Source organism: Ruditapes philippinarum, unplaced genomic scaffold (genome assembly GCF_026571515.1).
Source record: "Ruditapes philippinarum isolate M1 unplaced genomic scaffold, ASM2657151v2 ctg2817_1_1_1_1, whole genome shotgun sequence".
Classification (NCBI taxonomy): domain Eukaryota; kingdom Metazoa; phylum Mollusca; class Bivalvia; order Venerida; family Veneridae; genus Ruditapes; species Ruditapes philippinarum.
Window position 1 is genome coordinate 174,746 of NW_026863189.1, and position 27,085 is coordinate 201,830.

At 33.9% G+C, this 27,085-nt stretch overlaps 1 protein-coding gene across 1 annotated transcript in view; it reads left to right on the plus strand.

Annotated features, from left to right (window-relative positions):
- The window catches only part of LOC132721435 (uncharacterized), a gene marked incomplete at its 3' end in the record, with an annotated part of 142,290 nt that overhangs the window by 77,889 nt on the left and 37,316 nt on the right, over positions 1-27,085 (plus strand). The window contains exons 31-55 of the mRNA XM_060705741.1: positions 412-419; positions 539-691; positions 1,926-2,031; positions 2,469-2,635; positions 3,554-3,733; positions 4,133-4,300; positions 4,876-4,984; positions 8,049-8,200; positions 8,479-8,784; positions 9,688-9,799; positions 10,367-10,695; positions 10,897-11,055; positions 11,955-12,110; positions 12,607-12,768; positions 15,110-15,218; positions 17,373-17,821; positions 19,247-19,355; positions 21,295-21,620; positions 22,469-22,509; positions 22,615-22,651; positions 23,209-23,331; positions 24,183-24,338; positions 24,818-24,982; positions 25,624-25,785; positions 26,381-26,548. Of these exons, the coding sequence (XP_060561724.1) occupies positions 412-419; positions 539-691; positions 1,926-2,031; positions 2,469-2,635; positions 3,554-3,733; positions 4,133-4,300; positions 4,876-4,984; positions 8,049-8,200; positions 8,479-8,784; positions 9,688-9,799; positions 10,367-10,695; positions 10,897-11,055; positions 11,955-12,110; positions 12,607-12,768; positions 15,110-15,218; positions 17,373-17,821; positions 19,247-19,355; positions 21,295-21,620; positions 22,469-22,509; positions 22,615-22,651; positions 23,209-23,331; positions 24,183-24,338; positions 24,818-24,982; positions 25,624-25,785; positions 26,381-26,548 (4,112 nt within the window). The remainder of the gene's footprint in view (positions 1-411; positions 420-538; positions 692-1,925; positions 2,032-2,468; positions 2,636-3,553; positions 3,734-4,132; positions 4,301-4,875; positions 4,985-8,048; positions 8,201-8,478; positions 8,785-9,687; positions 9,800-10,366; positions 10,696-10,896; positions 11,056-11,954; positions 12,111-12,606; positions 12,769-15,109; positions 15,219-17,372; positions 17,822-19,246; positions 19,356-21,294; positions 21,621-22,468; positions 22,510-22,614; positions 22,652-23,208; positions 23,332-24,182; positions 24,339-24,817; positions 24,983-25,623; positions 25,786-26,380; positions 26,549-27,085) is intronic.

A 27,085-nucleotide genomic window follows, 5' to 3' on the forward strand; every position in this document is an offset into this window, starting at 1 on the left:
GTTGTAAACATTCCCACCGCATAAGAAAGATGTCATTTGTAAATTTTGACTTTAATGTCATTCTTTTCTTAAGAGACCGTTTCATTAAGCGACCGTTTTGGGTGTTTCCCTGGCGCGGTCGCTTAATACAAGTTTGACTGTATAGGTAAATATTTGTTGTCAGTTAAATTGTCAATAATTCTTATGAATATTTTTTTATTAACTCTACTGTGGCTCTGGACCTGAAATAACAAATCATAAAAATAGCTATTAAAGTACTTTTACCTAGGAACTTCAAACTTTTTATTGAGATGTATCCTTGATTGGTCCTACCTGTCACACCCATTTTCAGGTCAAAAGGTCAAGGTCATTTGAGGACCTATAATAACAAGCATAAACTGAACATTTATTTAACTGAACTTATGTAATCAGGTATGAAAGTGAAATAAAGATTGATAATGCTTGATCTGTGGCAGTACTTGTCATGTGATATTAATATATCATTGATATGCTAGCCCTATTGGGCATAGTAAATTGTATTCTTGTATGAATTTTTCAGGTATTCATATAGTGGCTTTGGGTTTTGGAACCATCAGTTTAGGGACAAACGCTCAGGAACTTTACGACATCGCGACTGACCCAGCCTCGGTTAAAGCTGTGAGCACTTTCTCTGAAATCACACCTAAACAGTTATTGGACCTGTCCTGCTCATGTATGTATAAATAGTTCTATAAATTTCATAAGCAATGCTTCTTTGTTTAATATATTGCTGAAAAAAAATTGCTTTCAAACAAAATAATTCAGAAATATTTGATGCAAGAAAGGTGCCCATGAAGCTAGTGTTAGGACATTTTGTCGTTTAAGACCAACCTTCTTCTTGTGCTAAAAATAATGTTGCGATTCACTCAACCAATAAGGCTGAAATGTTATCATAAAATCTTAACAATTACTTTGAACTAAATTCCTAAACAATAAAGTATAATTCACATCAATTTTATCTTTATTGCTTGAACTTATATTGGCTTACTAAACTGTTTCATATTGGCCTACTGACACATTGTCATATTGGCTTACTGGCATTATTGGCCTATTGTCATAATTTGGCCTTCTGACATAATTGCCTTAACTTACATATTGGCCTGCTTACATATTGACATATTGTCCTGCTGACATATTGGTGCCCATTTTAGATTCATAACTTTTCCGATGTATGATATACAACCACTATTATTATTATTTGTTAAAGGTTCTAATCATTTTAAAAGATAACATGATTAATGAACTATTTCAACCTTAAACAAGATATGCAGAATGTTGTTTATTTTGGAATGCCTATTTTGATGTGCAAAACAAATGAAAGACATATTGGCCATGATGGTTCATTCATTTAAGCATGTGTAGAGAATAATTTTTGCATGATTATCAATGTTAAAAGATCCCAATCAGGAAGTTTATCCAAAGTGTTTGTTTGCACTAGAATATGTCTCACTATGCACAAAAAAGGAGTGTTTACCCCAACCAATAAAAGTAGGAAAAGTTGCTGTAGTGGCCTTAAATAGAGCCAAGACCCCTAAGAGAAGAGTTTCGTCCAAGGTTTGTTGTTTAACATAAGAATCAATCCTATGGGCATGTTTTATAATGGAGATGTGTCTTATCATCAATTACAAGAACATACTACAGTTGTCTTATGACCTTTGTACTGTTTATATGAAAGAAAAAAAACAGTCTTAATTAATACATGTATATATTTATTCTATCCACCTTGCACCTGACATAGTGGTAGGAGTTGGGAGGTACATGGTATGCAAACAAAAGGTGTCTCATAAGTCAGAAATGGCTGGCCCTTTCAGTAGGGGTGACAGTATAATAAACAAGACCTTTACCTTAACCTTTGCATTTATAACAGATAAAAGTGTCTATCACTAATTGGCATTATTTTATTACAGTTAATTTTGAATGCTCCAATAATATGGACATCGTAGCAGTGTGGGATCTTGTGAACTTTGACACAATTAGAAGGGCAGAGATATTCATAGATGGCTTGAAGAAAAGGTAGGTCAGGTGTATCTAGCATATTGTCAGTGCATGGACAGTGGGTGTGCTCCTGTGTTATAGAGAGGCCATTAAGTTTCTTCTTTTTATTTATATATGGAAATGTTAATGTCATACTACAAAATATTAATAATAAATATTGAAAATGTGATGTCACTGAATTTCATGGGCATGAAAAAAATAAAAAAAAATTCGGTTCTTGAATCATGGACTGTTTATTTTCCAAAATGTAAATAGTGATGTAAAATAATCTTATTGCAGATAAAATGAAATTTCGTTGGATCTTAAATTTGTGGATTTACTAACCATGAAAACCATGAAACTTTAAGTGCTCCTCGAATAATAATTACTTTGCAGTATTAATGGAACAAGAATATGTTTATACAATAAAAATACCTTATACATACTTTCAGTTAAATTTTTATTTTTATTTTTAGCTTTGTTAATTCTGTTGTCACAAATATATTTGTGGATCATGTGGCGGATGTTGCCCTGGCGATGAAAGAGGCTGTACAAAAACAACATAGTTCTTCTAAAACAAATTTCAATGTGGCACGAGTTATAATGGTTATAACAGATAATTTAATTGATGCTAGTGTGAAAGGTGGGTACTTCAGTTAATGTTTTAGAGGAGCTCCACTAAGGTCAAAAAGCCTGACCATCTAGTTAGTTCAATAGACAGAGTATTGGACTGTGAATTACCACAGAATGTCGGGCGACCCAGATTTGATTCCCTGACAGGCACGGCACATTCATTGTGATTGATCATGATTTCCTTTCTATGGTCACTCCCACTGAACCTCTGCTCTGGCATGTACAGAAGTTGTCAGTTCCTTGTGAAAGAGAAGGCAACTAGAACTTGTAAACTACTTGGAACGATGCGATGCCTGAACTGAACTCTGGTTAATTAAATGTGGCTTACTGTTGTGATCTGTAGAAACTACCACCGTCACCAAATTCAAAAAGCCTAAAAACATAAATTTTTTGCAGAAATCAGATGATGTTTTTAAAATTGAAAAGTTTGCAAAAGATAATTAAGAAGTATATATTGAGTTAAATTGAAAATTGATTGTTTTGCATGAACATTAGCCTGGTTTAAGTTGCAACGCTTTTTATTTTTTGGTCATTTTGCACATTAAATATTATTATTCCAAGAAAACATAAAATGGACTGGACAAAACCAAGCATATAAAGGTTATGACAGGCTTTCAGGTACTAATGTTACATAATAAAACATAATCCAAGTATGACTCAAATCTTATTATATGGGTTGAGAATCAGACATATTAATCCCAATGAGATATTTAAAAAAATGTTTGAAAATATCAATTCCAACACGCTTCGCACCATTCCCCTATCAAATAAATAGGGCAAACAACGGCATTATTACACATTATATGCACAATCTACACATTTGAACTCAAACCATGCATTATTCTACAACAATGCACTCAAAATTGATATTTATTTCTTAATCAAAGGAAAAAAATAAAATAATGAACTGTTACTGCATTTCTTTCAGCACGACTTGAAGTCGAGATTAACGTAGCCAAGGCAGATGGTATTCTGGTGGCTGTTGTGGATGCTGCCACTACCTCAAACAACATCGAAAGCTTCGCCTCCAATGATAAATTGAGCTTCTTTACTAACAGATATGACATGTTACCTTTTGAGCTGGTAATTAAAAGGAGTTTGTGTACAGGTGAGTTTATCATACAAATAATGTTAGAAAAAATGAGTTGTCTTATAATAAACAATTGAGGTGAGTTTACAATACATTAGACCAAACGCAGGTGAGTTTACAATACATTGTTGACCAAACACTGAGTTAACAGTGCACGCAGCACTAAAACACATTGATGAGGTTACAGTGAAAGAAGTATGAGTACAGATGAGTTTCTGTTCTTCCTACTTTATATTGGTCATTTATTTTATAGAAACCTGACTTAAAGAACTTTTAGCATTAAATTGAAGGTTTGAAATTGATAATGTAATGAATTCATAGCAAAACTGTCTTAACTTTGTTGTGAAGATGATAAAACTGTACCACAGTGTTACATTGAAACTTTGAAAATGATCATCATCTGATGTATTTTTTCAGTGCCATGTACTGATGGATACCAGGTGTCAAGTACAACAGGAACTTGTGAAGAATGTGAGGTCAACAAGTACAGAGATAGTGATGAGTCATTCCTGTGTCAGTCATGCCCAGATGGAAGAACTACAGATGGCGCCACTGCATCAGACAGACTCTCTGATTGTCTCTTAGGTATTATAAGAATAGGATAATTTGATATATATATTAAAATTTCAAGTTGCAATAGAGATCATGACGTAGTATTTTCACAGGTTAGCCTGCACAGGAATTTTCTTTCTATGATTTTTTGTTGTTGTCATGTCATTCTAAAAGGTTTTTAAGGTCAGAAGTTGAAAGGTCAAGGACACAGCTAAAAATTGATTTGTTTAATTGCTGAAACTTAACTTAAATTTAAGTGCCAAATATTTTTTGATGAAGATAAATGTTTTTTGATGAAGTTTTAGAGATTTGAATGTAAAAATACAAAAATAGAGCTACACAGAGTGTAAAGCCTGGTCAGACTTCACTGAAGTACAAACTGGCCAGTCTTTATACTGGTGGCAAAGGCTAATTACACGTCATTCTCAAGGCAGATAAAGGGTTAAAGGACATTGGAGCTGAAATTGATTTTAAATGATATTAAAGTTTTATGTGAAATGTTGTCTTATCGCTGAACTACACGAAATATAAGTTTAGTGAATAAAAGTGAAAAAATTAGTATAATAGAAGTGATTTAAAAATTTAAAAGTGATTCTCCTATATTTCAGGTAACTGCCTTGCCCCTATGGATATTGTGTTTGTGGTGGACTCATCCCAGAGTATCAGAACTAATGAATACACCTTGATGAAAGTGTTTCTTTTAAATTTAATTGGAAAGTAAGTCATTAATGTTTTTAGCTCACCTGACCACGAAGTGGTCAAGGTGAGGTATAGTGATGGGGCTATGTCCGGCGTCCGTCGTCGTGCGTCGTGCGTCGTGCGTCGTGCGTCGTCAACAATTGGGTTGTTAACAGTCTAGCAGTCACAGTTTTGATTGGATCATCATCAAACTTTGTCAGAATGTTTATCTCAATGAAATACAGGTCGAGTTCGAAGATGGGTTATCTCGGGTCAAAAACTAGGTCACAGGAGCTAAAAATAGAAAAACCTTGTTAACACTCTAGAGGCTGCAGTTTTCATCCAAATATTCTGGAAATTTGTCAGGAAGGTTGTTTTAATGATATCTAGGTCAAGTTCGAAGATGGGTCATCTCCGGTCAAAAACTAGGTCACAGGAGCTAAAAATAGAAAAAGCTTGTTAACACTCTAATAATTGGGTTGTTAACAGTCTAGCAGTCACAGTTTTGATTGGATCATCATCAAACTTTGTCAGAATGTTTGTCTTAATAAAATACAGATCGAGTTCGAAGATGGGTTATCTTGGGTCAAAAACTAGGTCACAGGAGCTAAAAATAGAAAAAGCTTGTTAACACTCTAGAGGCTGCAGTTTTCATCCAAATATTCTGGAAATTTTTCAGGAAGGTTGTTTTGATGATATCTAGGTCAAGTTCAAAGATGGGTCATCTCCGGTCAAAAACTAGGTCACAGGAGCTAAAAATAGAAAAAGCTTGTTTACACTCTAGTGGCTGCAGTTTTGATCCAAATATTTTGGAAATTTGTCAGGAAGGTTGTTTTGATGATATCTAGGTCAAGTTCGAAGATGGGTCATTTCCGGTCAAAAACTAGGTCACAGGAGCTAAAAATAGAAAAAGCTTGTTAACACTCTATAGGCTGCAGTTTTCATCCAAATATTCTGAAAATTTGTCAGGAAGGTTGTTTAGATGATATCTAGGTCAAGTTTGAAGATAGATCATGTTGGGTCAAAAACTAGGTCACAGGAGCTAAAAATAGAAAAAGCTTGTTAACACTCTAGTGGCTGCAGTTTTGATCCAAATATTTTGGAAATTTGTCAGGAAGGTTGCTTAGATAATATCTAGGTCAAGTTCGAAGATGGGTCATCTCCGGTCAAAAACTAGGTCACAGGAGCTAAAAATAGAACAAGCTTGTTAACACTCTAGAGGCTGCAGTTTTCATCTAAATATTCTGGAAATTTGTCAGGAAGGTTGCTTAGATAATATCTAGGTCAAGTTCGAAGATGGGTCATCTCAGGTCAAAAACTAGGTCACAGGAGCTAAAAATAGAAAAAGTTTGTTAACACTCTAGTGGCTGCAGTTTTGATCCAAATATTTTGGAAATTTGTCAGGAAGGTTGTTTTGATGATTTCTAGGTCAAGTTCGAAGATGGGTTATCTCCGGTCAAAAACTAGGTCACAGGAGCTAAACATAGAAAAAGCTTGTTAACACTCTAGTGGCTGCAGTATTGATTCAAATATTCTGTAAATTTGTCAGGCAGGTTGTTTTGATGATTTCTAGGTCAAGTTTGAAGATGGGTTATCTTGGGTCAAAAACTAGGTCACAGGAGTTAAAAATAGAAAAAGCTTGTTTACACTCTAGTGGCTGCAGTTTTGATTCAAATATTCTGGAAATTTGTCAAGAATGTTGTTTTGATGTTTTCTGGGTCAAGTGCTAAGATTGGTCATGTCTGGTCAAAAACTAGGTCACAGGAGCTAAAAATAGAAATTTTTTTTTAACACTCTAGTGGCTGCAGTTTTGATCCAAATTTCCTGGAAATTGGTCAGGAAGGTTGTTTTGATGATTTCTAGGTCAAGTTTGAATATGGGTTGTATCCAGTCAAAAATTAGGTCACATTGCCCAAATATGGAAAAATCTTTACAACAAAGTATAGGTCACATGTTTGACTCAGTCGCATCAAACTTGGTCATGATGCTTGTTTAAGACATTGCTTGGATGCGGTTGTGTCAGGTGAGCGATCCAGGGCCATCATGGCCCTCTTTTTAGTTTTTTGTTTGTTTTTTTTTTAATTTTATTTATCAAGATAAATTCCCATATTTATACTTCAGATACATTTTGGTTGTACAGTTTGTTTTAAAACTTAACAATTTTATGTATATATATCTTAACATCTACATCACAATGTACATTATCCAACATTTTCCTTCTTTTTCAAAATACAAGTGCTATAACTTAGTTTGCAGCATAATGCTGATATGATAGATTTGTTTGTCCTGGTTCCGAGACTTTGACATGCCGACTCTAGATTCTTCACTTGGATTGAGACAACTGATTTATCTGTTCTTTGACCATTAATTGATGAGTGACTGTTGTTGATCCAAGTTATTTAATTGTGCCCCGCCTTTTTGAAGAAACACTTTATAAATGTATTTCTGTTTACACCTTGATATTATTTCTTTAATGAATTTATTGTTGCATGTGTAGATATAGCATTGATCAAGATTTTGCACTGAATGTCCGGATCCATACCTCATTCTTTTGAAATAGCACAATTTTGTGCCTTATATAAAACTTCCCTTACTGGTGGGGAATGTTGGTAACTCTGTTACAAATTCTTGTTGCTATGAGGTTTGCAGTTACAGTTTATTAGCAGTACTGCATCCATGAGCACATATTAAGTACCTACCTGCCTGCTAGTATATTTGCTGAATGTCAGGCTGGTCACATTAAATTTGTATGTAAGGAATTTTTGTGACATTTTATTTAAACTCACATGCAGAAGACTGTTACTGTTACATTGTATAGACGAGAATATTGTTAACCCAGAACCTGCTGAATCTGTGTAATGGTTTTACCCAGCTTTGAATTTGGAACAGTCCATTCAAATTATAAGGGATTTTGTTATCAAACTATATGTAAATTTAGCTGCCAGCAGTATAGTGTCAGGTAAGGCGCTGCATAGATTTGCAAGCTAGTCTAGCTTTACACTGGTTTGCAGAGACTAAGGACTGTCAGTTTAAGCAGATATTAGGGTTAAAAGTACATATATAATGAATTTTTGAATGGTGATGAGTGAATATATTTGTACAGGTTTGATATTAGTGAGGATAGAACTCGGGTAGGCATTTTGCCGTATACATCAGATGTTCTCAGTGGAGATGTGTTCCCATTACAGCAGTCAACCGAACCGGAACCTGTTCTTCAAGCTGTACGTCAGCTCAACCAAGGGACTTTACCAACAGGTATGAAGTTTACTCAGTATAGTATAATTGCCATGTGATTATGGTCAGTGATTAAATAGAAATTTCTAGATATAATACTGGTGAATTTTGGGAACAGTTTGGATTTCAATTAAACTAGCACAGAATGATTTGAATCCAGCCAATGGCATGGACTTATTTCAAATGCTCTGACTTTAAGGCTAGAAACTTACCAAATAACCTTCATAGTTTAACTAAAAATTATTATAGCAAAGTCATCTTTAAATCATTTGATATAATTCTTTTCTCTTTTATTTAAGGAACTAACACGGCTAGAGCAATTGATGTTGCTGTTGATATGTTTAAAGTCCAGGGTCGTAGGACAGGCGGAGTTATGCGCATCCTGGTCTTGTTAACCGACGGCATGTCTACTAACACTTACAAAACTATCGAAGAGGCAAATAAGGCCAAGGCCGAATTCATACGTCTATTTGTCATTGGCGTCGGTCCTAACGTTTTCCAGTATGAACTTGACCGCGTTGCAAGTGATGAGGATTCAAAGTTGATGGTTCCTAATTTCTTGACATTGGCAACAAATACGGATTTTATTACAAGAATTTGTGAAGGTGAGTGAAGAAATTTCATATTATTAGCCTGACTTTTAGGAAAAAGGCTAAGTGAAAATTTGTGATAGTGAGAATATTGGACATTACACTACAGAACAAATTAAGTATATAAGTGATGTCTGATGGTGAAATAAACACAGGGAAATTATTCAAGTTGGTTCTATTTCATAGGATAAGATACCTTGGTACATTAAATGTCACATTAGAAAATAAGAAAAAAAATTGCATCTTGCAACATTTTGACATCTAAACTGCTCTTAGAAAAACTCAAAAAATTTAATTGTATTTTTAAGCCTTACCATGCTGGCAGCAATAAAATGCAGCCTTCTGTGGGCACATCCATGCTCTGTGATCATAATATGCACTGTTTGCTATCAGTCAGTAGAGCATATATTTGAAAAAAAATCCCTATAAAATTATGAATGGTTTTGTCTAGATTGAAAAATGGCCAAGGTCATTTAAAATATTTAAGACTATCTTGACAAGCAATTTACATTTAATTGTGTTGATTCAATGGACACCTGTCTGAACCCATGCAGTGATTTTTCACCTTATAAATGTATGACAGAGAATTATACAACGGGCTCTTCATATATTTGAAAATTTCTTTAATATCCTGCACAGTTTCCAAAAAACATCTGAACTTACACCAGCTTTTATACTTCCCAAATTAGCAATTTTAGGGATTTTAGGGATTTTTTTTTTTTTGCAAAATCATAAAGTGGCATAGGCCTCTTCCCAATTAAGTGAGAAAAAACAACTGCCTTTATATTTTTCCCAATATATTGAAATGTTTCTGCATACCTTTACTTCCATTTCCAAACTGAGTAAAAAACAATACAGGTTCCCATATCTATTGATACCAGTGGATCATACCATTAACAAATATTTTTGCTTTTACAGACACATTTACATGCACTAAGAGCATAGATATTATAATATTTGAAGACAGAATTACTACTGATCCAGAGTTTAAAGGACGATTTAACAACTTTGTTGTAAAACTTGCAAGCAGGTATGTTTGTTTAACTTTTACATTGCTAAAAATTGTGAAATGGACATTAAAAATGGACATTAAATGTTATGTAAAAGGGCTTGTCCTGCTTATCATTTAGAGATGAATATACCTGTAAACCTGAAATCAAGAGTTGTTAGCCTCTGCCACCAGTATAGAGCCTTTGCCACCAGTAAAGAGCCAGGCCAGCTTGTACTTCCATGCTGTCTGACCAGACTCTATACTGTTGGCTGCCAAACTTTAAATTTTTATCTTAATATCCCCAAAATTGATAATGGACAGTTCCAAATTTCAATGTGTGTGATATAATTTTGTATGTGCTTTGTCGTAAAATTTTAAACAAAATTTTAATTGGGTCAAGAACATTGAGTCTAAAAAAAGTTTTTCTTCTTTTTCCTAATAGCAAGGCTAAGTTTTCAGGTTAGTCAAAGCAAGATGTATCAGTTTTTTGTATTTCACAAGGTCATTATTGACGAGGTTTTACTATATTTTGTAATATTTGTATTAGTATTATTTACACTGAAATCAGTCAAATTTAGCTTTTTTATGTGTCTTTATATTTTCCAGTTTCAGCCAGTCAACTGTGGCAATATCCCCATACACAAATATGGTCGAGTTAAGCACTCAAGCTGATAACCAAGATCTATCCACCAATCCGCAGAAAACAAAACTGTTCATTTTTGTCACAAAAACAGATATTTTGGATGTTGATGTTAAAAATAAAATTGTCAGTAAACTACGTAATACTGGAGGGATTGTGTCAGTCATCAATGCAAGGACCGACCTAGACAACATAAACTTTGTTACCATAGTTAACAGTCTGCAGTTCCTGTTTAATGTGGAGAATTTTAATGAACTTCCAGCCTACAGATTCCTTGAAAGGAAATTTTGCATTGGTAGTAAACCTATTTTATATAATTTTTTGACATGAAAATTTTATAATTTTATGAAACATAATAAAACACTATTGTTAAAGTGATATAGGAGTTAATAAAATGCAATCGTATTATTTAAAGGACATTTAATATCTGTTTTGCACACATCTGTAAGTTGATATCTGATGATGAACGTGATTGAGCTTTTTATTTTGTTTGTAGACCCTTGTGATGATGGAGAGCAAAGAGGAATGGACGGGTCGTGTGAGAAATGTCCGCGAGGAACATATCGTGTTAAAACTGACGCGCATACTTGTGTGCAATGTGCTGTTGGTAAAACAACAGAGAATACAGGATCTACAGCCGACACTGCCTGTATACGTAAGTCAATATATTTTTGCTTTCTGAAAGTTTGCGAGCGTTGGAAGCATATTTCATTTGTTTCAAAGGTGTAAACAGGCCTCTTTGTTTTGTCTAGTTATTCCATTTGTTTCAGCATTTATTGACCAAATATTTCAATCTGTGCTTGCATTGACATCTTATGTCAGATGGGGTTCATAATCAATGGGGTCAAGGTCACTGATCCTAAAATGTGATTTTTCTACTTTAATGCCCCCACTACTGTATTGGGAGAAGCATATGGATTTGCCCGTATCTCTTCTTAATGCTGGCTGTCTATACACTAGCATAAAAGTGGAATATGGGGGGATCTTTGACCTAAGGGCTCATGTGTAATATTCATATTTTGGCAAAGGTTTCAGCCCTGTCAAAGGAGTGTTTTGGTACATCCATCACTGCAAATTATACTCTTGTTAAAAGTACATGTACTTTTATTGTTTATTTCAAATCACTTTGAATGAAATTTATTAGATAATCAATAAAATAAATATGTAAGGAAATCAAAATAGATATACATGAAACAAAAAATATAAAAAATGATTAATTAATGATATTATCAATATTTAATAACAGAAATAATATATAATGATACATTTTTCCAATAATTGTGCAAAAATTTTTGGTCTGTCCAACACTTACCTTTTGTCATCTGCAGTGCTTTGTGCGTCCCTAAATAAAAGTAAACACTTTCATATGTCATGATGGCACAGTCCATTCAGACTGAATGTTTTAGACATTGAGGTGAAGTTTAATTTCTTCACAGTCATTGAGCATTAGCAAAATTAGTTTCTTCCTCAAAGAATTATAGATTATCCCAGTGGCAAAGAATTATAATTATTATTATGTATTTGACTATATGTGATTGATGTATGTTATTTCAGCCAACTGTGGACCTGGGTTTAAGACAGTAGGGGAGAACTGTGTTGAATGTGGTAAAGGAGAATACCAGGCTGACAGTTTTCAGTCTAATTGTGACACCTGTAAAGCTGGTTATTCTACAAAAGAAACGAAATCAACATCTGTTGACCAGTGTATTAGTAAGTGGTCATCATGTATTAATATTCTGTATGCCAGTACATTTGTTGTAACATCTGTAGATCAATGTGTTAAATAGTAAGTTGTGACTGCTGTATTAGTAAGTGGTCATTTGTTACATTCTATATTGCAGTGTATTAAAAAATTATAATTTAATACATTTTCTTAATAGCAATGTTTTAGTAAGTGGTCATGGGATACATAACTATTCTAAGTGGCAGTGCATTACTAAGTGGTCATTTGTAACATTTTATATATATGCAGTGTATTCAAGTAAGTGATCATTTGTTACATTTTCTATATGGTAGTGTATTAGTAGGCGTTCGTTTTGTACTCCAGTTCATAACAAAGTGTTCATTAATTGCACATTCTATACTCTGTAGTGTATTGATTAGCAAATGATAAGTAATACAAAAAAGTGTTTTCTAATTGTGACTGTGCAGTAAGACTAATATATGCAAATTTTTTTTTTATCTAATACTAATTGTATTTTCATAGGGGACTGTAATGAAGGGGAAAGAATTTCGCCAACTAATAAGGATACCTGTATTGCTTGTGAAGCAAACACATACCAACCAGAGAGGGTGCAGACAGAGTGTATAGACTGTCCTATAAACCTGTTTTCACTGGCAGGAAGTGACTCTCTAGATGACTGCAATGGTAAAAAGATGTAAAATCACATAAGATAATCTAGGTTTCAAAGGCTCAATAATTGATAACAATAAACATTTTAAGACCATTATTGAGTAATAGCCATCTGAGTTTTGATAAGTTAATTGGAGGATGTTTTTTAGTAGAAATTCTTGGATTTATTAAGGTGAAAAAGTATCAATGAAATTAACTGCTTTTTTACTAATTAATTTCAATACCTGGTAACTGTTTTGTGTGTGTTAAGGGGGCAGGGGACCTAAAAATGAAAAATTTTGTATTTCAGTGTGACCAGAAACACAATTCCAAATATTTCAAAATCTGTTTCACAGGCAGATAACCAGTTGCACAGCATTATTCAATGATATATGACATACATTGAAGAGAATAATAGTTTGCATGCATTGCTCCTTCAAAAAATGACTGACAGCAATTTATATTTACCCCCACCCAGCCAAAATAACACCTAAAATATACCAATATGGGCAATCTTCATGAAGGTGCAGCATACTCCAGAATCCGCCCGATTCCTTTAAAAATATCAGTAACACACAGTGCAAGCTATGGCATTTTCAGAAATGACAAATAAAGTGTCTGTCATACGTTTAGATTTTTCACAAAATTTATCTGAAATTTCTTACTTGTTTGGCGCCAACTGTCAAAGCTTGATTTTTAACTTGTTCACCTCCATTCGGAGAGTCAGAAATACATACAAAGCTACCAAAATGCTTAGTTTCGGGTAAAAACCCAAAAATATATCTCATTTCCTACACACAAACAAGAAAGAATTACAATGACAGAGAAATATCAGAAGTTATCAGTACCTTCAAAACACCATGTCTGAGTTATTAAAAAATTTCACCGGGGCCATCATTCGAATATGTCCCCTGCCCCCTTAAGATTTTTTATGTGATCCGCATTAAAGCGTTTCCTTTTATTTTCTTAAAATATGGAGTATTTCGCATTAAACGTTAACTTCGAAAAGTGAATACTGCGGTTACTTTGTATTTAATGAAATATTTAAAAATACCCTATTTCAGGGGAAGTAACTAGTACAACGGCCATGCCTGTTATATGATTTACTTAATATCAAGTGCCAGGAACCTGTGAGATGGTTTTTTTCTGTATTCCACCTTCATTTAAATACCATAAAGTATTTTCAGAGTATTTAAAGTCTTTTGGAAGGAGATTATAGCAAGAAAAAACAATATTACAGCAACATTTAATGTCCCAAAATGAATTTTACAGGAAACCAGACCTGCATACACCTAAAAGTGCAGTAAAGATACCACTGTTGACTAATATGACATTATATACATTTGTAACAATTGAAAGTGCTCAATTATGCATTATTATGTCAATTTGCACAATATAAAACTGTTAAATCTGGATAAATGTGCACATTCTGTGAAGTACAGTGTTTGCCAAAATTCCAAATTTTTATTACCTCCCTTGACCCTTTACAGTCTACTTACCCTAACATTTAAATTGATAAATCTACAGTCAAATTCAATTTTTTTTAAAATTTTGAAAGGGTTTTTTATGGGACAATTTTGGGTCAAATTCCCAAAACCCCTTTTATAAAAATTTTAAAATTTCCTTAAAAAGGGGGCAGGGGCCTTAAAAAAGAAAATTTGTAAAATTTTTAGTGTTTAAACCCGAAACAAATTCCCAAAAATTTCAAAAATTTTTTTACAGGGAGATAACCCGTTCCAAAAGCATTATTTCAATGATATATTTACATACATTGAAAAGAATTTTAAAAGTTTGCATGCATTTTCTCCCTTTCAAAAATTTTATGCCCGCAATTTTTATTTTAAACCCCCAACCAGCCAAAAATTACACCTTTAAAATTACCAAAAATGGGGAATCTTATGAAGGTGCAGCATACTCCAGAATCCGCCCGATTCCTTTAAAAATATCAGTAACACACAGTGCAAGCTATGGCATTTTCAGAAATGACAAATAAAGGTCTGTCATACGTTTAGATTTTTCACAAACTTGTATCTGAAATTTTCTTACTTGTTTGGCGCCAACTGTCAAAGCTTGATTTTTAACTTGTTCACCTCCATTCGGAGAGTCAGAAATACATACAAAGCTACCAAAATGCTTAGTTTCGGGTAAAAACGCAAAAATATATCTCATTTCCTACACACAAACAAGAAAGAATTACAATGACAGAGAAATATCAGAAGTTATCAGTACCTTCAAAACACCATGTCTGAGTTATTAAAAAATTTCACGGGGCCATCATTCGAATATGTCCCCTGCCCCCTTAATATTTTTCTCCATTTTAAAGAGCTTACGGTATATTTGTATCTCCCTATTGTACAGTTTGATTTTTTACTTGCAGATGCATGTGGGAAGAATATGGACATCATATTTCTAGTGGATGCTTCTATGAGCCTTACATCCATTAGTTTCAAATTGGTTAAGGTGTTCTTAGAAAATTCTGTTTACAGGTAATATATGGTTGATTTCTGTATATATTTTGAATATTCATGTCATATCTATGCTTAACTGTGTGTTAATAGTGGCTATGTGGTTGAATGGATAATGTGTCCAATTAGTAATTTGAGGATTGCTGACTGCTTGAGTTCAAACCAACACTTTTTATGCTCCCCCAAAAATTTTGGGGGAGCATATAGTCGCCGCCTTGTCTGTCCATCCGTCCGTCTGTCTTTCCGTCCGTCCGTCCGCTTTTCTTGTCGGGGAAATAACTTTGAAACAACAAGAGGTATCAACATGAAACTTTGTAGGTAGATAGATGTCATTGAGTAGGTGTGCAGTGCACAAGAACCGTAACTCTGCCTTGCCTAATTTTTGAATTATCCCCCTTTGTTTATTTTACACTTTGAACTTTGTCCAGGACATAACTCTAAAATATAAGTGGTATCAACATGAAACTTTGTAGGTAGATAGATCTCATTGAGTAGGTGTGCAGTGCACAAGAACCGTAACTCTGCCTTGCCTAATTTTTGAATTATCCCCCTTTGTTTATTTTACACTTTGAACTTTGTCCAGGACATAACTCTAAAATATAAGTGGTATCAACATGAAACTTTGTAGGTAAAAAGATCTCATTGAGTAGGTGTGCAGTGCAAAAGAACCGTAACTCTGTCTTGCCTAATTTTTAAATTATTCCCCTTTGTTTATTTTTACACTTTGACCTTTGTCCAGGACATAACTCTAAAACTATAAGAGGTATCAACATGAAACTTTGTAGGTAGATAGATCTCATTAAGTAGGTGTGCAGTGCACAAGAACCGTAACTCTGTCTTGCCTAATTTTTGAATTATTCCCCTTTGTTTATTTTTACACTTTGAACTTTGTCCAGGACATAACTCTAAAACTATAAGAGGTATCAACATGAAACTTTGTAGGTAGATAGATCTCATTGAGTAGGTGTGCAGTGCACAAGAACCGTAACTCTGCCTTGTCTTATTTTTTAATTATTCCCCTTTGTTTATTTTCAATTTTTGAACTTTGTCCAAGACATAACTCAAAAAGTGTAAGAGGTATCAGCATGAAACTTTGTAGGTAGATAGATCTCATTAAGTAAGTTTGCAGTGCACAAGAACTGTAACACTGTCTTGCCTACTTTTGGAGTTATTGCCCTTTGTTCATTTTGACACTTTGAACTTTGTCTGGGACATTACTCTAAAATTAAAAGAGATATCAACATGAAACTTTGTAGATACATAGGTCTCATTTGGTAGAAGTGCAGTGCTTAAAATTCATTACTCTGCCTTGCCTTATTTTGAAGTTATTGCCTTTGTTTATTTTTACTTTTTGACTTTTGTCCGGGACATAACTTTAAAACTATTAGAGATATCAACATGAAACTTTGTAGGTAGCTAGATATCATTGGATAGAACTGCAATGCTTAAAGAACCTAAACAAAGCCAAGTCTAATTTTGGAGTTATTGCCCTTTGTTCATTTTTACACTTTGAATTTTACCTGGGACATAACTCTGAAACTATAAGAGATATCATCAGGAAACTTTATAAATAGATAGATCTCATTGAATAGAAGTGCAGTGCAAAAACACATAACTCCACCTTGCCTAATTTTGGAGTTTTTGCCCTTTGTTCATTTTTTTAATACTTTCCTGTGTCCAAACCTTCTCGGAGAGCATCACCCGGTTCAACCGGTTCTTGTTTCACTTTTTTTTAGAACTGGTTGGATTTAAAACTGTGTTCAATTGCTTTAATCTTCCTACACTATTGAACTAATATAAATTCTGTTTAAACTAAGTTTATGTAACATTAATGTTTTGTTAAAGATTATTTTTATCATAAACACCTATTTGTAGCAAAAAAGAAAAAAAGTTTGAATTTTTATTGCAAAAGCAATTTTTTTTTCAAAATACATGTAAGTGTTTTAAGTATTGGCTGCAAAAAGGCCCTTTGAATGTTTTTCAGCCCCCCCTCCAGCATTGACTGATTAGCTTATAAAGTTCTCATTTTGTCTCTTATGACAAAAAATATCAGCAAATAAATAATTAAAGTTTTGTCACAACTTTTGGTGAAAACAGAAATCACCATTCTTGGTTAAAGATTTGCTTTTTTCTCTAGTTAATCTCATATAGCAATATTTTTGTACTGTTTATCAGGTTCAAGGTTGGATTGACTGCGACTCGTATCGGAATTATCCAGTTTGCCGACAATGTGCCGACTAATCCACGTCTAGATTTAACAGGATCCACTGATCGAGTCACCGTGACTACTTTAGTCAGAAGTCTGGTTCAGAGTACGAAACCCGGTACAAATACAGCTGCGGCTATAGATGCTGCCATCACTACGTTCGATAACCAGGGCCGAGCCGGCATACCGAAGAACATAATTGTAATTACAGACGGAATGTCGGACAACACTGCATTGACTGTGGCTGCAGCGGCACGGGCTAAAAGGAGGTTTATAAATATTATCAGCATTGGCGTAGGCTCGAACTTCTTTTTAGACGAACTTCTGCGTATTGCAACTGACGAAACGGCTCTGAAGACTTTCACAAGTTTCTATAGCTTGGTTACTTTCAATATTCTCCCAACTGTTTGTACACCAAGTAAGTTCACTTCTACCATTCTATACTACTTGTCAATCATTTCAATAATTATATTTTAATGTATTCAGTTTATATCATGATACTTGCCATTGTGAATTGGTAGTAATTGTTAAGTTAGAGAAAGAAATTATTATTTTTTGTAAAAATGGTAATATGTGTATTTTGATAAAAGAACAATCACCATTTTTCGGTGTTAGAATAGTTGTTGAGGTGTTCTGATTGGAAACGGAAGCTGTGCATGAACCGAATTACACCTTTAAAACAAAAAAAATGTAAAATAAAAATGAACAATTTTTATAATTTTATGCCCTAAAGAATTTCGGGCATATTATGTTATACCCCCTGGCATCCGTCTGTCCGTCCGTCCGTTAGCAATTTGGTTTCCGGAGCATAACTTAAGTTCGATTTAGCCCATAGTATTCAAACTTCATACCGGTAGGCTGATTGCCCATATTGGGTAAAAGATCCCTATTGATTTTGGGGTCACAAGGTCAAAGGTCAAGGTTACTATTACCCTAAAACTGAAAATGGTTTCCGGAGCATATCTTAAGTTCTGTTTGCCCCACAGTATTCAAACTTCATAGGATGATTGCCCATATTGGGTAGAAGACCCCTATTGATTTTGGGGTCACAAGGTCAAAGGTCAATGTCACTATTACCTTAAAACTGAAAATGGTTTCCGGAGCATAACTTAAGTTCCATTTGGCCCACAGTTTTCAAACTTCATAGGATGAGTCCATATTGGGTAGAAGAACCCTATTGATTTTGGGGTCACAAGGTCAAAGGTCAAGGTCACTATTAGCTAAATACTAAAAATGGTTTCCGGAGCATAACTTAAGTTCCATTTGGCCCACTGTATTCAAACTTCATAGGATGATTGTCCATATTGGGTTGAAGACCCCTATTGATTTTGGGGTCACAAAGTCAAAGGTCAAGGTCACTATTACCTTAATACTGAAAATGGTTTCTGGAGCAATTCTTAAGTTCCATTTGGCCCACAGTTTTCAAACTTCATAGGATGATTGTCCATATTGGGTAGAAGACCCCTATTGATTTTGGGTCACAAAGTCAAAGGTCAAGGTCACTATTACCCTTAAACTGAAAATGGTTTCTGCAGCATAACTTAAGTTCCATTTGGTCCACAGTATTCAAACTTCCAAGGATGATTGTCCATATTGGGTAGGAAATCTAAAAACAGTAATAACTCAAGCATTAATCAACCTACAGCTAAAGTACTTTCGGGCATATAATGCTCCGCCTAGCGGTGCTCTTGCTTTTTTTTAATCTGACTTCCCCGTTCATAGTCCTTGCCTTCTTTTATATTATGATTTTGAGTAAAGATTCTTGTGTAAGTAGACAAGGTTCAAAAATGATTCAGCAATTTTCATCAAATTTAATATTGTTTTGTTATTTTTGCGTTTTCAGCCCAGTTTTCATGTGACAAAAATATGGATATATTCTACATCAAGAATTATGACAGCAATGCAGATGTTGAAACAAAGGTCACCAAGTTTATTTCTGACTTTGAGACCAGGTATGTTTGTGATGTTTGTCCCATAATTAAGCTTAACCCTGTTGAACTTGAGTCTTTGTCACTAATATACGAGGGTTGTCCAAAAAATTCATGCACTGCAGTTATTGTCGAGAGAGTTATTAATAAAACAAAAAAATTATATATCACTTGAAAGAGGAATCTGTCTCAAATAAGAAAACAAAAGAAAAAGTCGATTAACCGGCGTGTCGTGTAAAAGAATGGTCATTGAGTTACCTTAGTAACGTAATACTGGCGCACAACAAAACATTGGGTTAGTTCATTACTGTAATTGTATTAATTGTTTGTTGCTTGTAAAGTGGTACATGTGTTGTATTTGCTTTTATGTTATAATTTGTTTTAAATACTGTCAATAGAGGAATGATTGATGCAAAGTATTGATTTGTTTTTATTTTGTTTATGCAACGTTCATGTAGCATATTCCACCAGTGCAGGAATATATTGGATAACCCGCGCCGGCATTACAGACAGACGTCTGCCTGACCGGTTGCCATCGTCTACCAACTCTCTTTCTCTTCCACAGAGCGTTTCTGCCATTTAAAAATCAGCCTTCGTGACACTGAACTTGTCCTGCTTGCCCTTTTAAGTTCTTTGTAGGTATCTGTTGGTGTTTTACCAATATCTGCACCATATTTAATGTTCGTCCGTATTTCCAGACGTTTAGCGACTGACACTTTCACGTTATTACAGTATTGATGACCACACAGAAATGTTTGTTAACGACCGTTATAATAAAGCAAATGACTCCATATTTTCTAGTGACTTGAGGAATACGTACACACATTTTTCCCTGAATTTTAACGTTAATATGTAGTGTTCAAAGAATACCGTGATGCATCAAAGTAATGAACTAACCCAATTTTTGTCGTGCGCCGGTATTACGTTACCAAGGTAACTGTATGACGATTCGTTTTAAGGAAATGCCGGTTACATGTTTTTTTCTTTTGCTTTCTTATTTAAGATACATCTCTCCTTCAAGTGATATATAATCAATGTTTTTCTATCATTAACTCACACGACAATAACTGCAGTGCACCATTTTTTTGGACAACCCTCGTATTGCCAGGCCAGCCTCCCCTTTTGTGCAGTCTGACTAGACTCTATACTGTTGGCCATCTTACTTTAAAAAGTTTTCCTCTTGATGTTTTCTTCTTGATATCCCAAAAAGAGATAACAGACATGCAGTTCTAAAATGGAAACTGGACAAGTCCATTAAACATTCAGCATGTGAAGGATTTAACTGTAAACATCACAGTATCTAAGTTGTTTTTATTTAAGAATATTATGTTTATCTCCTAAAGTGAAGAGCTTTCTATATTTATCTCCTTACTGAAAGAGTGGGTTAAATGTCTTTATTGAAAGGCATTTCATTTTGTCTCAGAAGTTAATATTTGGGTCCTGGGTCCTAGGTTATAAAGAAATCTTCTTAACTCAAACTCAGGTATTTGACTGATCAGAAAATTTGCCATAGAATTTCAATGACCAATGAAAATCCTGAAAGATTTAAAGACAGAACTCACAGGAAAAAAGTTTTATGACCTCCAAAGGGCCTTTGGGTATCTCGCAGTGAAGAGCATGTTGTTGTACCTTTCCATTGAAAGAGGTATAAGTACATAATAACATTGTATATGACTTTTAAAACAAAGAGCAAGGTATGTTAGTATATCAAAAATGTGAATAGACATTATATGGACTTTACAAGGCATACATTACATATATTATCCACAAAATTGTCAGCATAATTTTTTTTTTATGAATTGAAGAGGAAAAACATTCCGTTTTGCATATGAGTAAAACATAATTTTTTTTTTTTTGTGTAACTTTTGGTTGAAAATGTATGTTCTAAAAATTTACACAAATGTTAGTAATGTGCATGTGCCATTTATGAAGATATCATTTGAAAGCTTTATTTATTCTACAGATATTTATCTGGTACAACACTTACACTAGTTGATGCAGTCATTAATGTTGAATCTCTGGTGGATGACCTGAATCATTTTTCGGACACGACTAACCCAGCAAACACTAAAGTCCTCATCATATTCACAAATAAGGCCAATGTAGCAGGATCGAACATTGCCGATGTGGTTAAAGATCAAGGAGTAATTGTTGCTGTGGTGTACACCTCTGATATAACAACGGACACATCTTACGATGCAATTGTGTCAAACGAAGATTTACTCTTCTACGCGGAGAATTTTGATCAGTCTCCATATAATGATTTCATCTTGAGAAGTCTTTGCATAGGTAAGATTTTTACAATTTTTATACTTATTCTGTATATTACATTTATATTAACATATACATATTAAAAGTTTCTTAATGGTCATTTTGAAATTTCATTGAGTTTGAGACATCTTGTTTGTTTACTATGTTATGCAATGGAAATAGATCTATTTATGCCAAATGTGAAGGTCATTTTGAATATAAATATGTCTTGAAACACATGAAAATTTTTGTATAAGCTTTGGAGAGCATCTTCTGTGATAATTGCTGCCAGTCTGCTTAAATTTGGGTTGTGACAAATTGTCTTGTGTCATTAGAATTAGAAATTATCTTTTATTATTTAATTGTCATTTTAAATTATGCAGCAACTTTATTACAATTTTCCAATCTCCCAATATCAAGTTGTCAAAGTTTGTTATAAATGATAAACTGGCTTTTTGAATTGACATAATGCATTTTTTTTCGCTGTCAAGTTAAATGAAAATTGTAATGTATTTCAAAAGCGTGGTTATAACAGGTTGAATAACATGTATAAAAAGACTGCCACATTCATTTTAAAAATTTGGCATGACCAGTACATTTTGAACAATTATTTATAGAAATTTCCATTGACCAAAAAGGGAAATATTGGTTTTTTTCTTAAAAAAAATATAAAAATTTTAAACACAAATTTTTGAAAAAAAAAATGTCCCCAAAAAATTTTTACAACGTTATTAAAAATTGTTTTTAAGGGAAAATTTTCTAACGGGAAAAAATTTGGTTTTTTTTTTGAATTTTTGTGAAATGCAGTAAATTTTTCAACATAAAAAACATATTATATAAAAATTAATGAAATATTTGACTTACAAAATATTTTCTGTATGTTAAAGCACCATGTGGGGATGGTTTTAGGAAAGGGCAGGCCCCTTTGGTTTTTTTGAACAATGGGGCCCCCAAAAGGGTCTTACAGGGGCAGCTTTCAAAAAAGTCATGTCTTGGGCAAATTGTCCCTTTAACGACAGAGCCATGACGACAGCCCGGGGCGGGGGCTACAGATGTTAGTCAGTGTGTTGGTAAGTGCTTAAACTTAAGTAAGAGATTAAACAAGGGACCTTCATGGATGAGTGGTAAAGTATACTGTCATAGAATAAATTATTCCTCACCTGTGGGTTTAAAACTTGCAAGGGAAACTATAAATTATTTCATGTAATTGCATTACATGTACCCCATATCAGTGGTTTAACTGAATAGCCGATCTGTTCGTGAAGAAGCCTGCATGGCTGAGTGTTTATAGCATCTAACTTAGATTAAACACATTCATTTAAGCTTGATTGCAAAACAAGTTCTTGCAACTTAGATTAATCACATTTTAGTCTGCTTTCTGGAACCAACCAGTACTGGTGTCTAATGAAGAAACATGGTTGTGCCCAGAGTAGGGCTCAAACCCATGATCCCTGGGTTTAGAGGCAGACACCATAACCACCAGGCCACCACTCCCCCTAGGCCTCTGCTCTCAACTTACTTAAAGAATTTTAAATTGGGAAAGCTATAAGCTGTGTTTTCATCTTATTAGTCTTGTTTTCACTTCAAATGAAATTGTAATTTATTGATAAACATTGGTATATTTCAGCTTGCAGTGCAGATGAGGTTCCCTGCGCCACTGGTACCTCGATTACAGGTGACACATGTATTCCAGTAACAGACAGGTGCAATGGTGTGAATAACTGTTTTGATGGCTCAGATGAGATATGTAGTGAGTATTGATTGATTGATTGATTGATTGATTGATTGATTGATTGATTGATTGATTGATTGATTGATTGATTGATTGATTGACTAAATGATTGATTGACTAAACGATTGATTGATTGATTGCATTTAATTATACAATTAGATAGCATGGCACATCATTAGACATGCATTTCACAGAAACAAGTAGATTGTACATGAATTTATAAATAGCAATGTCAAATAACATACTCTTTATCAAGGGGACAATACACATAAGAGTTAAATTCTTATTCTAATTAAAATATTTTCATTTTTTGCCCTTTAAGGTAAAGTATTTATGTAGTCAAAATAATTTAATGTCTTGATATGATTATGTTTGACATCATTATGAATTTCAATGGCATACCTATTTGCCAAAAAGGAGAGAAATCATTCAGAGCGGCCTTTGCCATCAGTATATAGAGCCATGCCAGCTTGTGTCAGGCATTCTAACCAGGCTCACTACTGTTGGTTGACTAACTTAATTTTAATCCCGATATCCCCATAATTGTTTATGGGACGGTTCTAAAAATATAAGCCGGACAAGTCCATCCGTCATCAATTTTCGACTTGTCCCCGCGTAGCTCAAAAAGTATTTGACCTACAGTCAGTAGTTTTACAAAACAATTTGGAGTAGATTGACAAACAATGGAGTGTGTGGGCATCTGTGTCCTATGGACACATTTCAAGTTGTATTTTGGTTTTGAAATCCCTTCAACTTTGAATAGACTGGTCCTGATTCAAAACAGAGGAAATTCAATGAAAAATACTGCTGGTTAAGGAATAACAACTGTTGTAAAGCAGCTAATGACTAAATTCTCATTTTAAAAACAGATACATGCACAATCGGGTATAAATGGACAGGTTCAATATGTAAACAGTGTGAAAAAGGTACATTTCAAGATGAAGAAAAGCAGACGGACTGCATCAAATGTCCTGAAGGCTCAACAACAGATGGAACTGGAAAAAGTTCTGTATCAGCATGTTATGGTAAGAATAGATGTTTATTATTTTATACATGCAGATATAACACTTTGGTCGAAGACATCAGATGGATGTAGGTTGTTTAAAATTTATTATAGTTAGAATATTGTTAAAAAGTATCAAAAATATTGTACTCATTCTAATTATACTTACCAATGGAGACAAAGCACATCTGTAAAACGAGGGACATAACTAAGTGATCAATATAATTTCTCGAGTTACACCCCTCTTTTAACTGTTTTTAACTGGCCATATGATCTTTACATTGTTGGCAAAACCTAAAATCCAGCCAAAAATGAAAATCAGCTTTTAATATATAAACTGATTCAGAATCATCTTTAAAAGCAGAAATTTACTCAAAGTACTGAAACTCACTGAAAGAATAGAAATCATCTCAAAGGAATTTTGTAAAATTCATGAAGTTTTATCTTCTAAATTTTAACTGAATGTGTTTTGTATAGTTAAAATTTTGCCCATAATTTCAGTCATTTGTAACAGTAATGGACAAGAGCTAGATTATCCTGATGGAAATTGTAGAGACTGTCAAATTGGTTACTATAGAAACAAGGATGAAGATTCTGTCTGCGTGAAATGTGAAAATGGTTTTATAACGAAACAAGTTAGGTCAACTTCGAAGGATGACTGCGTCTGTAAGTTAATGATGAATGAATCAAGTAATATTTCATAAAAGTATAAAAATCTTTAACAAAATATTAGATTTTCATGATTTTACTTTCAACATTTTAGCTTTATTAAATGATATCATGTTATTAGACCATGTAATATATGTATGAAATTATTTCTTTGAAAACACATAATGACCAGACTTTTAGCTTACAAGAATTTCAGGAATTTTACTTCTTAGTGATGGAATATGTATCATACAAACAATTCATACTCTGGGTTAATCTTGAAAGTATTACTTTTATAGTTACAGCATTTGGTCTCCAGAGCTTTAAATTTTAGGTTACAGTGTTGTATTTTTTATTGAACACTCGGTGAAAATATTATGTTTAAAGTCCCATCCGTTCACTGATGTTTCAATAAAGTGAACAGAAAAGTAAGCAGTTAGAAACTGATATAGAATCCTTTCCAGTACTGGTACATTAACAAAATCAAAGAAACTAGTACAGAATCCATGCCAGTATTGGTACATATGAAATTCAAAGAAACTGGTTCAGAATCCATGCAAGTACTAGTTCAAACAAAATTGGCATTACTCTGTATAATAACTTGTATGAAACTTTTTAATTTGCTCTTGGTACCCCTTAAAACTATGTTAATTTTTCAGCACCTTGCGAAGCTGGACAAGGTTGGGATGACGTAACAAAAGTCTGTGTAGATTGCAGTTTAGGTTCATACCAACCTGAGCCAAACAAGATTACTTGTCTGAGTTGCCCTGCGGGGAAGACCACTGTTAGTGTTAAATCAACTCTTGCATCCGACTGTCAAGGTTTGTAGGTCATAAAATATGTTATGTTTTGTTTTTACTCTTAGCTTTATGGCAGCAGTTGAATCAACCTGTGCAACAGTTACTGGTCTAGACAAAAAGCAGACGGCACATCTTTGTCTGCACTGTTTTCTGTTCAGGCAGTACTTTTTTTGAAAGTTACCCTTAAAAATGATGAAAAGTTTTGTCCAGATTGAAGGATGGATAATTCCATTTATGATATTAGGGTAATGTAGTGATGATGGATAAAACTAGAAATAGTAGTTCAGTGTTAATTGCAATGGGTCTGAATCTGTAAAATGACAGACCAGACTTTAGTATTAGCTACATGTAAATTGAATTAACCCTTTCAACACTCTATATCTTAAATGAATTTGTCAGTCTTACTATTCATTATTTTTTGGTAAAATTTTCAAAACATGTATTATCTGAACAGTGCAAACCAAGATCAAGCAACATAATTTTACCTTTTTTAAGAGTTTATTGCATATTTCATTTATAGATATAGCTTTATTACCCTTTAAGAATTATTGGTGGCTAAAAAGATAAGGTGTAAGATAAATAAATTTCTGACTCTGAACTATATGTATGTTTATAGACCCGTGCCAGCCTGGTGAAGAGCTCCCTGTGGGAGGTACAGAAAGTGCTGATTGTCAGGAATGCCCGCTGAACACATATAAATCTAGTCAGGATATCATCTGTCAGTCTTGCCCTCCAGTTCATATCACGTTGGAAACAGGCAGCACTGCATCAGATAGTTGTATACGTAAGTTGACATTTAAGTGAGCCGTGTCACGACAAAACCAATATAATGGGTTTGCGACCAGCATGGATCTAGACCAGCCTGCGCATCCACGCAGTCTGATCAGAATCAATGCTGTTCGCTATCATTTCCTCTACTTCATTTTCTCTTGTAATAGGTTGGTAAGTGAACAGCATGGATCTTGATCAGACTGCGCGGATGCGCAGGCTGGTCTGGATCCAAGCTGGTTGCAAACCCATTATGTTGGTTTTGTCGTGACACGGATCAAGTATTTGATGTTTATAAGTAGTTGTTTCGCATAAATGTTTTGAATTGTGAAAACAATCTTAAAATAAGAAAAAAACAATAAAAATAAAAAGTTTACTTTGATGTATGTAAGTTGACCTGGATGAAACTTGACTTAGATGTATGTTGACTTGGATGCACATGTATATTAGTTGACTTTGATGTACATAAGTTAATTTTGATTAACTTAAATTGACTTTGATTTATGTAAGTTGACCTCGATTTATGTAAGTTGACTTTGATACTAATAAGAAA